Here is a 12,846-nt window from a genome sequence, read left to right on the forward strand (position 1 = left end):
TTATGGATGTACCAACTGCTACAATTATGAAGTGATGAGCTTAAAAGGTAGTTGTAGATATTTGCAACTGTAAAGTGATATGAAAACATCTGAGATTCTAAAGGTGAAAGAGTCTCGGGCATAGCTAATACTACAGTGATTTGTTATGTCTAAATTCATAGTGGTATGTCTAAATTCATAATTGAAGAAAATGCTAAATTTCAGTTAAAGAATTGAGAAAATAAAATTTTTCCCAAAGCCATGATTGAAGATCCCCTCAAGTCTATCCACAGATCTTGCTCTAAGACGACAATTTTCAGTTGAAGAATTCAATTCAGCAGGAAAAAAACATTAAAGAAGTACCTGCTGTATGTTGACTTAGGTGCTTCCTCCTTTCTTACATGTCGCGCACACAGAAAACTGTAATATTATGCTGCATTTTGGGGGTACATAGTTAAGTCAGCCTGCAGTCACAGTCAGCTGGCCCAAAGGGCTCTAGCCACTCAGCCCTGAGCAGCTACTCTCAACAATGAAAGCATCAACATTTTCCCCAAACCAACTGGGAAGCTCTGACCTCAGTACATTAATTATGTCGAAAAAAACTGTACAGTTTACCAGAAAAGTGTGGCGGGGGGAGTGGAAAAAAAAAAAAAGAAAAGAACCAGTGTTCATATCTTGTTGCCTCTGGGAACACATGCATTCTTTTTTGCACACTCATCAGGCTCCTGCTTTCATCCCCTCCCAACGGCTTTTTCTGAACTTGTAGGACAACAGTTTGAGGTGCACTTTTTAAAAGCTAAATCTTGCTAAAAAGCTAAATAAAAGCAACATGCTTTAACAAATACTTGACAGTTAATGAAGCTCATATACACTATTATCATCTGATGCCAGGCTGGCATTTCTGATTTTTAAAGGCCGTGACAAACTAGAGTAAACCATGCATCCTACTTGAACTGCAGGAAACAGACTACCGTCTGTGAGCTATAGTTAGGACCTCACAAAACAACCTTCCTTTCCCCAAACTAATAAAAGCCTGCAGAGAAGGCAAAATTGAAATTATGCATTTTTTTTCCTTTGGCAATTCTTACCTTTTTGTTGTTCTCTTTAATGTCTTGAGGATTCAGAGACTTGTAGTCACTGAGGGAGAAAATGGCACAGTAGGTACATACAGTAATTGATAAAAACAGCTGTTTTTACAACAAACTGAATCTTAAAATCTGACGTTCAGTAACACCAAAGAGTAACTAGCAATTTCACAGCAATTCAATCAACAAAACTAACAGAGTGGAAAATTAAGGAAATAAATAAATAAAAACAGTGATTACAAGTTCCAATGCCTGAAGCTTTCCATCTAAAAGAGAAGTTAAGGCAGGGGACCAGAGACTAGTCTTGACAACCAAATTCATCATGAGGTAATTCTTTGTTGTCAGTATATAAACAGCTACAAGCTTATTTGTCTCATTTTAATATTTACACAGTTTTCATAGTAACTTAGAGTCTGTTTTTTATATGAGATTAAGGAAAAAAAATAAGCTCTTTTGAAAACAGAAAAAATTGTTTTTAAGCTTCAAGAAGGAACAACTTTTCTGAGATATGGGTAATAAAAAAAATCAAGTATTTCAGGACACATGACAAGAAATTATTTTATGCTATTTTTTTTAAAAGAACTATTATTAGCAAAATAGTTACAGGAATGGAAAGTTTTTCTACTTACATTAAATCTGGTCTAAAGTGATGTAATATTGCACAAAAAGATAAACCATTCCTCCATGATGTAGTAAAATTGGTGATTTTCACTCCCCGATAGTTTTTTGTAACTTCTTTGCACCATACAAGTAACGACTGACTGGCATTCGGCTTTCGTCCCAAAACAGGACTCGGTATAGGACTCGGCTAGAAAAAACGAAAAGAGGAAAACATGCAAATAATTTACTGGAAAATGAAAATTAACATTAATTGACCTAACCTGATCTTTTGAATACTTTGATGTCAGTTTAGGTGCTTCAAAACTGTCACTTCAAGACAACTGTAACCTTTAAGAAAGGAGACATGAATCTTAAGCTATTATCTTCAGCTGAAGCCTATGGTGTCTGCCTGACAGAGAGATAGATATGCAAGATTTCAACCTTATACGTAAGAACAGGCCAAGAGCTACACCGATGGAAATATTAAAGTATTTAAATACTTAAGGCTAAATATCTATATAACTCTCACATCCTAAAAAAAATTTTCCCCCCAGTGCAACCATGTACAAATGTAGTTCCTTTCTGAGTAGATCAAAAATAATGTATTTTGAAGTCTAACTGTAGCATAAATTGCTAGTAATGGAGAGATAAAAATAATAGTTTTATAAAATACAGTAGTCAGGAATTCCCTGGTTAGGACTTGGAGCTTTCATTGCAGGTACCCGGTTCATTCCCTGGTCAGGGAACTAAGATCCCACAAGCCACAAGGAGAGGCCAAAAAAAAAAAAAAAAAAAATACAGTAATCATATTCAAAAGCAGAGACATTACTTTTTCAACAAAGGTCTGTCTAATCAAGGCTATGATTTTTCTAGTGGTCATGTATGGATGTGAGAGTTGGGCTATAAAGAAAGCTTAGTGCCGAAGAACTGATGCTTTTGAACTGTGGTGTTGGAGAAGACTCTTGAGAGTCCCTTGGACTGTAAGGAGATCCAACCAGTCCATCCTAAAGGAAATCAGTCCTAGGTGTTCATTGGCAGGACTGATGTTGAAGCTGAAACTCCAGTATTTTGGCCACCTGATGCGAAGAGCTGACTCACTGAAAACACCCTGATGTTGGGAAAGATTGAAGGCAGGAGGAGAAGGGGATGACAGAGGATGAGATGGTTAGAAGGCGTCGCCAACTCAATGGACATGAGTTTGGGTAAACTCCAGGAGTTGGTGATGGACAGGGAGGCCTGGCATGCTGAGGTTCATGGGGTCACAAAGAGTCGGACATGACTGAGCAACTGAACTGAACTGAATCATATACATTTTAGTGGAGTGATAACCATATTTAAACCTATTTCTTACCTAGACTTAATGATGGCAAAACAGATTTAGAGTTATTACAGACATCAGGGGTTGGTAGCAATAGCACACATTAGTATGCAATTTGGATTTGCTCAAAACATCTTCTAATTAGTGATGACTACTTTGAATATTATTAGGTCAGAAAGATGCATGGGAGTATGAAGAAGTGCGTTTTAAATCTTAAGCATTTACTTGGTCTTCCCCTCTTGTTCAGATACTTAAAACAACAATGATGACAACAAAACAAAGACCCACAATAAGATTTTTATCCTAAGCTTTTATTATTCTTAAAACAATGTCATTTTCTTTTACTGGTAACAATCGCATTTTGTGATGGTAACTTTTGTACTCATCTCACATACTAACAAAGGAATGCTCAAAATTCTCCAAGCAAGGCTTCAACAGTACATGAACCATGAACTTCAAGATGTTCAAGCTGGATTTTAAAAAGGCAAAGGAACCAGAGATCAAGTTGCCAACATTCATTGGATCACAGAAAAAGAGAGAGTTTCAGAAAAACATCTACTTCTGCTTTATTGACTATGCCAAAGCCTTTGTGTGGAACACAACAAACTATGGAAAATTCTGAAAGAGATGGGAATGCTAGACCACCTTACCTGCCTCCTGACAAATCTGTATGAAGGTCAAGAAGCAACAGTTAGAACTGTACACGGAACAACAAATTGGTTCCAAATTGGGAAAGGAGTACATCAAGGCTGTATATTGCCACCCTGCTTATTTAACTTATATGCTGACTGCAACATGTGAAATGGCAGGCTGGATGAAGCACAAGCTGGAATCAAGATTGCCAGGAGAAATATCAATAACCTCAGATATGCAGAAGACACCATCCTTATGGCAGAAAGTGCAGAGGAACTAATAAGCCTCTTGATGAAAGAAGAGAGTGAAAAGGCTGGCTTAAAACTTAACATTCAAAAAACTAGGATCATGGCCTCCAGTCCCATCACTTCATGGCAAATAGATGGGGAAACAATGGAAACAGTGACACACTTTATTTTCTTGGGCTCCAAATCACTGCAGATGGTGACTGCAGCCAGGAAATTAAAGGCACTTGCTCCTTGGAAGTAAAGCTATGACAAACCTAGACAGTATATTAAAAAGCAGAGACATTACTTTGCTAACAAAGGTCCATCTAGTCAAAGCTATGATTTTTCCAACAGTCATATATGGATGTGAGAGTTGGACCATAAAAAAAGCTGAGCGCCGAAGGAGTGATGCTTTTAAACTGTGCTGTTGGGGAAGACTCTTGAAAGTCCCTTGGACTGCAAGGAGATCAAACCAGTCAATCCTAAAGGAAATCAGTGCTGAATATTCACTGGAAGGACTGATGCTGAAACTGAAGCTCTAATACTTTGGCCACCTGATGGGAAGAACTGACTCACTGGAAAAGACCCTGATACTGGAAAAGATTGAAGGCAGGAGGAGAAGGGGACGACAGAGGATGAGATGGTTGGATGGCATCACTGACTCGACAGACATGAGTTTGAGCAAGCTCCAGGAGTTGGTGATGGACAGGGAAGCCTGGCGTGCTGCAGTCCATGGGATCACAAAGGGTGGACATGACTTAGCAACCGAACTGACTGACTGAACTGAGCAACTGAACTGAATTGATGGTAACTTTGGAGGTTAATATAATTGAAAATGAAGAATTAATGCTTTGAACTGTGGTGCTGGAGAAGACTCTTGAGAGTCCCTTGGACTGCAAGGAGATCCAACCAGTCAATCCTAAAGGAAATCAGAATATTCATTGGAAGGACTGATGCTATACTTTGGCTACCTGATGGGAAGAACTGACTCACTGGAAAAGACCCTGATGCTGGGAAAGATTGAAGTCAAGAGGAGAAGGGGACAAGAGAGGATGAGATGGTTGGATGGCATCACCGACTCGATGGACATGAGTTTGAGTAATCTCCAGGATTTGGTGATGGACAGGGAAGCTTGGCATGCTGCATTCCATGGGGTCGCAAAGAGTTGGACATCACTGAGCGACTGAACTGAACTGATAAAACTACTAAAACTTTCTGGACTTTAAATATTGCTAGCAAGAGTGCTGGCTATAGAGGTAAATAAAAGCCTTATAAAATAAGGTGAAAGGAGAACAACTATTTACCTCAATATCATTTGAGTTTAATAAGGAAAACACTCTTGCCACACAGCTTACTTAAGAAAGGCAAATGATGCCCCCATTTGACAAAAGGATGTTAATGCTAAACAATTAAAATCATCAACCTCACAAAATTAAGATTTGTATATTTACTGCTCCTGTGAGAAGACTAGTAAGAAACATGAAGGATGTAATTTCTTACATTTTATTAACCATCTGATTGTGTGCATGCTAAGTCACTTTAGTCATGTTCAGCTCTTTGTGATCCTATGGACTATAGCCCACCAACCTCCTCTGTCCATGGGATTCTCCAGAGAAGAATACTTGAGGGGTTGCCATTTTCTCCTCCAGGGGATCTTCCCAACTCAGGGATCAAACCCATGTCTCTTACCTCTCCTGCATTGGCCAGTGGGTTCTTTACCACTTGCCCCACCTGGGAAGCCCAACTATCTAGATAACAAATTGTTATATGTGTATCTAGCAAAGCATGGTTCTTTAAATAATCACCCATACAAAGTCAATGCTGAAAAATTTCCAGGTCATAAAAATCAACAAATTTGGGTCAGCTCTACTTAATATGAAGAAGTAAATAAAAACAGTATTCCCAATCTACGATGGCATTTACTTTAGAATAAATGATAGCTCTTTTAACTTATCTAGCTTATATTAAAATGAACTTTTTTATTCTTTCTTGCAATGCAAGGCATGTGGAATTTCCCTGACTAGGGATGGAACACATGCCCCCTGCAGTGGAAGCGTGGAGCCTTAACCATTAGACCACTGAGGAAGTCCTAAAATGAACTATGAAATATCATTTTAACCTAAAAGTGACTCCTCACTGTGACTTTTAAATTCCTCTAGTCACTTAACCTGAAACAATGAAGAATGGACTGTGAATGAGTCAGGGAATCAATGAACTAGGCACAAATACATTTTTAAAAAGATTTTCTATTATTTTAAAGATTGCCTTTATTAAAATGGATACATATATATGTATGGCCGAATCCCTTCACTATTCACCTGAAACTATCACAACACTGTTAACTGGCTATACCCCAATAAAAATATCTTTTTTAGTGTTAACATAAAAATAAAAGAAGAAAAAAATGTTTTTTCTAGCTCAAATTATACTGTTAAGGTATTGATTCATTCCAAGCATAGTTAGTATGCCCACAGGCCAGATAATCTGCAACTATCATTACACTGGGGCTTCCCAGGTGGCTCAGTGGTAAAGAATCTACCTGATTCTTTATGCAGAGAACACAGGTTTGATCCCTTGGTCAGAAAGATTCCCAGGAATAGAAAATGGCTACCCCCTCTAGTATTCTTGCCTGGGAAATCCCATGGACAGAGGAACCTGGCAGGCTACCATTCATGGGTCTAAAGAGTTGGACATGAGTTGGCAGCTGAGCATACACACACACATCATTACACTGCTGCTGCTGCTGCTAAGTCGCTTCAGTCGTGTCCGACTCTGTGCGACCCCACAGACGGCAGCCCACCAGGCTCCCCCATCCCTGGGATTCTCCAAGCAAGAACACTTGGAGTGGGTTGCCATCTCCTTCTCCAATGCATGAAAGTGAAAAGTGAAAGTGAATTCGCTCAGTCGTGTCCGACTCTTTGCGACCCCATGGACTGCAGCCTACCAGGCTCCTCCATCCATGGAATTTTCCAGGCAAGAGTACTGGAGTGGGGTGCCACTGCCTTCTCTCATCATTACACTGCTTACTTCTAATCATCAATAGCATGTACATAAGTAAAGTACTAGATGTCATCGTCACCGTGCTGTAATCTAGAGTAGCTTTTCATACTTAAAAATTGAGGAAAATCTACCATGTCATTATAATTATGAATGTATCCTTGTTTCTAAGCACACTCAACATGAAAAGGCTACAAGAACTAAAGTAAACTGGATTTATTCTAACACAGAACCCTTGTATTAAAACATCTCACAGGGAGGCTTACTGCACTTTCAAGAAAAGGAAATCATACATAATTGAAGAAACTGATGAAATTATAAGCCCTATAAAATGGTAATGTTGGTTGCAGGAAAAGAAAGCTGACATAGAGTCACTGATGAGTCATCAACTTCAGAAGTACTGACTTTTCTTCTAATATTTTGCAGAGGTTAATAAATAATCAAATCATTTCAAAATCTTGGTACTTGTCTCATAGTGCCTCAAGAGGGCTTCCCTGATGGCTCAGACAGTAAAGAATCTGCCTGCAATGTGGGAGATCCAAGTTTGATCCCAGGGTCAGAAAGATCTCCTGGAGAAGGGAATGGCTACCCACTCCAGTATTTTTGCCTGGAGAATTCCATGGACTGAGAATCCTGGTGGGCTAGAGTCCATGTGGTCACAGAGTCAGACATGACTAACACTTTCATAGTAGCAAGATCAACCTCCCCAGCCTCTCACCCATTATGCTCATTACCACTCTTTACCTTGATCACTTTGAACCAAATTGACCTCTTAGCTGTTCCCTGGATACCCCAGGCATGGTTCCACCTTAGTACCTTTACACAGATTATTACAGTTACACAGTATATACTGTAAACTCCAATTACAACCATTTCTATCAGGCATTTTTTATCCCCCCAACCCCCACCCCCATCTAATAATGCAACCCATCTCCACTGCCCAACACCAGCCCTGCACTCATGACCTTTCTTTCTTTGCTCTAATCTTTCCATAGTAGTTATCATCTTCTTAGGGTTCATAAACTTTATTTTGGTCATTACCAAAATGCACTTAATGGTTATACTTATTGCTTATTACTTGTCCATTTTCACAAATAAAAGGGCTATGAGGGCAGGGATTTTAGTTTGTCTTATTTTTTAACCTATCGCAGAACAGTTCCTGGCATATAGTAGGCACTCAGTAAATACAGTTAAATGAATCAATGCACCCAAAACACTTTAGCACAAAGCATGGCACATAGTAACTATTTGATAAATGTTAACCCCAATTATTATTACTACCATTGACACATTATCACTATTTGAATTCCTATTTTTGAGGGTCTTTTGGAAATTTTAAAGGCTACATAAATTCTTCAAGACACTGGAGAAATTTTTTGCAAACAATGCTTTAACTAGAAGGTAATATTGATACTCTATGTGCAAAATGGGGTACTTGGAATTTCTGACAATCTTTTTTATGGGTTTAGTGAAAAAAAAAGAAGCTATGAGTGACTTTGTAATTTACTGTTTTCCAAAGAAAAGAAGAACCCAACTATTTAAAAGTTCTTTTTTGTATTTTTGCAATGACCAGATGTATCAGAAGGCATTTCTATTTAACATGTTGGGAAAGTAAAGTGCAGATTTTACAGCTGACTTTTTTTATGCACTGAGAAAGGAAATATCTAAAAACCATTCAAATGATAATGTTATGATAAGAATGATGAGAGTCTGCACAATTAAGTGATCCTCCCAGTTCTCTTGACTTGCCCAGTGGCTCAGAGGTAAAGAATCTGCCTGCAATGCAGATGTGGGTTCGATCCCTGGGCTTGGCAACCCACTCCAGTATTCTAGCCTGGAGAATCCCATGGGCAGAGAAGCCTGGCGGGCTACGGTCACAGGGTCTCAAAGAGTCGGACACAACTGAAGCACGCACTGAGCACGCACACCCAGTTCTCTCTCAGTCAAGCCACTTTGTGGATAAAATTGCATCATCTCAGTTTTACTGAGAACTACAGTTAGATGTCAAGCATCATGATTATAAAGGCAATTTAAAGTGGTGAGAGTAGAAAGGAACAGGGACTTGAAACCAGTTTGACTTGGCAGTTCTACGTTCTAATATAGATAATATATTATTTCTGTTAACATAGCATATTACACAGAGTATTAAAGATAGTAAGGCCACCTAATTATTCTTGCTAACAACAGAAACAGGATCTCTTTAAGGAAATCTAGTCAAATAACTTGTTACAAATTTCCTAAAATTCAATAGCTGTAAAAAATTTGCACAAGTAGAAGGGGGCGACAGAGGATGAGATGGTTGGATGGCATCACTGACTCAATGGACATGAGTTTGAGCAAATTCTGGGAGACGGTGAAGGACAAGGAAGCCTGGCATACTGCAATCCATGGGGTCTCAAAGAATCGGACACGGCTTTATGACTGAAAAAAAACAAGGAATTTCAATTCCACTTTTTTCTACTCTACCCCTCTGATTATGACTGCTTTCTCTTTCGCTGTTTCTCCTTCTTCCACTGATACAAGCATATATTCCTCTAGGTATTGCTCTAAGTAGTTTTCTCTCTCCACACTTTGAGTTGATTCACTCCCAGGATTCCAACCATCACTTCCATGCAGATAATTCCCAAATAGACATTTATAGCTCAAACTATCTCAAGCTGGCATTTCCAGCTGGCCGGGCTTCCCTCCTGGCTTAGAGGGTAAAGTGTCTGCCTGCAATGCGGGAGACCCGGGTTCGATCCCTGGGTAGGGAAGATCCCCTGGAGAAGGCAATGGCACTCCACTCCAATACTCTTGCCTGGAAAACCCCATGGACGGAGGAGCCTGGTGGACTACAGTCCATGGGGTCACAAAGAGTTGGACATGACTGAGTGACAACACATAGACAAACATCCTTCCTGCAACATAAAATTCAAACTCAATATGTCCCAAAACAAAATTATACTTTTCCCTTATAACCTGCTTCATTTTCATTATATCTGCAAAGTATATAACAATTAAATTGTCCCAATCATCTAGACTCTTAATCTCAGAATCAGCTTTGAACTCTTCCTTCACCTATCATCCTTTACTAGTTAATTCATGGCCAATTTTTATCGTACTGTTGTAACATTTTTGCCATTTATCTTCTTTTGCCTGCTGCTGCTGCTGCTGCTAAGTCACTTCAGTCGTGTCCAACTCTGTGCGACCGCATAGACAGAAACCCACCAGGCTCCGCCATCCCTGGGATTCTCCAGGCAAGAACACTGGAGTGGGTTGCCATTTCCTTCTCCAATGCATGAAAGTGAAAAGTGAAAGTGAAGTCGCTCAGTCGTGTCCGACTCTTAGCGATCCCATGGACTGCAGCCTACCAGGCTCCTCCATCCATGGGATTTTCCAGGCAAGAGTACCGGAGTGGGGTGCCATTGCCTTCTCCTTCTTTTGCCTAGGTTATTGCAAAATCTTCCTAATAGGTTTTCCTTTTTCCAAATTCTCCCTTTTCTGATCCACTGCCATAGAAACAATTTAAAAATGCAGGTTGAAGTCTCTAATGGCTCTCAAAAAGTGTAAAGCGAAAGTCGCTCAGCTGTGTCTGACTCTCTGTGACCCCATGGACTATACACTCCATGGAATTCTCCAGGCGAGAATACTGGAGTAGGTAGCCTTTCCCTTCTCCAGGGGATCTTCCAACCCAGGGATCGAACCCAGGTCTCCCACACGGCAAGCGGATTCTTTACCTGCTGAGCTACCAGGGAAGCCCTCAAGAACATACAAACATGATATCAAAATACTGAGCATTGAACAGCAAACTCTTTCAATGTTTCTACCCTCTAGATAACTCATTATTCTCTAAAATCATTATGCTTTTCTGCCTAGCTCCCAGATCCCCCACTTCCAGTCTTTGATCATATAGATTGTCACCCAACTGTGAATATCCTCTGTCCTAAGTATAGCTACTACAATTCCACCCCACTTTCAAGATCAAGTTCAACTGTCATTGCCAACATGAACTCTCATTCCAACTCCTAGTTAGCAGGAGCACTTTTTAAATGTTCCTTTGACTCTTTATGTCTCTTTTATAATATTTTTACTACAATATATTCAGTTCTTCATTCTACAAAAAGACCAACTTTTCATTTACTCTTAAAGTATATTCTGAGAGCCTACTATGTCCCATATGCAATGTTAAAATCTATACATGGAATAGTTCATTTAATCTCACAGCTCCTCTGAGATAGTATCGTTACTTCCAATTTCAGTTGAGGAAACTGACATTACACATCTAGAATTGGAGGAGTTACGATCTATACTAAGGTGTTCCCATTCCAGAACCTGTTCTCTTAAGCAACATAAATTTCACACTTTGAGATAGAACAGTTTTAGGACCTCAATAAAAACTGTCAGCTTTTTGAGACTAGTGATTGCCTCAGTCAACTTAACTTTTTCAGAACTTAGTTCACAGGCCATTGTATACTAAATTAATTGATTTTTAAAAAGGTTTTCGACCCAGGAGAAACCTAGGAGTATTCTATTAATAAAACCCTTTGCCCAGCCTCTTGGATTTTAGATTACTGGTTGGAACTAGAACTAGAACTAAGTATACAACAATGAGATACACACTACCATTGCTGAAGCTGCAGAAATTTTGGTCTGCCTACTAGGGATTCTGGGGAATCTTCTCTCAGCTGTAAATTATTGCAAATGGCTGAGGGAACTTTGGATAAATTTAACATTTGGTAAGCCCAAAACAACAGCAGGGATGAGAACAAGAATACTTGTATTAATACTGTTCCCATTGTTTCAAAGTGTTTTTATTTAAATAACTTCATTTTATTCTCATAGTAAAACTGAAAGTTCAGCTTTGTTATTCTACTACCAGACAATCAGAAAGATTATTCTGTAATAAAATCATATTAAGAGGTACTTTTGTTTACATGAAAGTAGGACTAACATTTGAACACATTTTAAAAAATCTGAACAAATCTTAGACAACTTTACACAACCTTCTAAGAAATGTCCAAGCCAAGACCTGGACTGACCAGAAAACCAGAGGGAGTGAGACTCTCAGTTCTCCTTTCTTAATCACTGATCTGGAAGAGTGGGCGAAGAGGTAGAACTGCACCTTTGGTAGACTCCCAAATAGCAATATGACCCCCTCCACCCTCAAAAGTAGAAAAAACAAAACAATAAAGATAAGAGCACTAAAATACATCATATAACATGGAATATAGCCAATATTTTATAATTATAAATGGCATAAAACCTTTAAAAATTATGAATCACTATGTTGTACACCTAAAACTTATATAATATTGTACAGCAACTAGCCTCAATAAAAATGAAAGCAAAAAAATAATGAAACAAAGTAAACATGCAATAAAAAGGATTAATAAAACTGGAAGTTGCTTCTTTGAAAAGACAAAATTGATTAAACCCATAGCATGACTGACCAAGAAAAAAGAGGGAAGAAATTTCTAGAAAGCATAGCTAGAAGAAATTTTAAAAATTAAAATGGAGAGTTCTGTTACTCTTAAAGAAATTGACTTTGTAATTAAAAACCTTCTTATAAAAAACTATTTGGCTTCAATGATAAATTCTACAAAATACTCAAGGAAGAAATATCTCCAACATTACACAAATTCTTCTAGAGAACAAGAAAAATGAGTTTAATTCCTCATCTCATTTCATGATCCAAGCAAATCTTTTTTTTCCCTCAAGGTACTTTAAAAAAATTTTTTTGTTGAAATATAATTGATTTACAATGTCATGCTAATTTCTGTGACTTTCAAACCCCTCTAGTCACTTAACCTAAAATGACTCCATCATACATATATATACTATTTTTCATATTTTTTCCTATTTTGGTTTATCACAGGATACTGAATACAGTTCTTTGTGTTACACAGTAGGACCTTGTTGTTTATCCATCCTATATATACTTGTTTGCATCTGCTATCCCAATTCCCCCACTATTCCTCTCTCCTGCCCCTACTTGGCAACCACAGGTCTGTTCTCTATGTCTGTGAGT

At 38.5% G+C, this 12,846-nt stretch overlaps 1 protein-coding gene across 7 annotated transcripts in view; it reads right to left on the minus strand.

The window, feature by feature from the left end:
* The window catches only part of EHBP1 (EH domain binding protein 1), a 427,793-nt gene that overhangs the window by 96,990 nt on the left and 317,957 nt on the right, over positions 1-12,846 (minus strand). For all 7 annotated transcript variants that reach the window (XM_043917682.1, XM_043917688.1, XM_043917687.1 and 4 more), the window contains 2 exons: positions 1,694-1,872; positions 1,068-1,116 (listed from right to left, as the gene is read on the minus strand). In XM_043917682.1, coding sequence (XP_043773617.1) covers positions 1,068-1,116; positions 1,694-1,872 — 228 coding nt within the window. The remainder of the gene's footprint in view (positions 1-1,067; positions 1,117-1,693; positions 1,873-12,846) is intronic.

Source organism: Cervus elaphus, chromosome 11, assembly GCF_910594005.1.
Source record: "Cervus elaphus chromosome 11, mCerEla1.1, whole genome shotgun sequence".
In the NCBI taxonomy this organism is placed as follows: domain Eukaryota; kingdom Metazoa; phylum Chordata; class Mammalia; order Artiodactyla; family Cervidae; genus Cervus; species Cervus elaphus.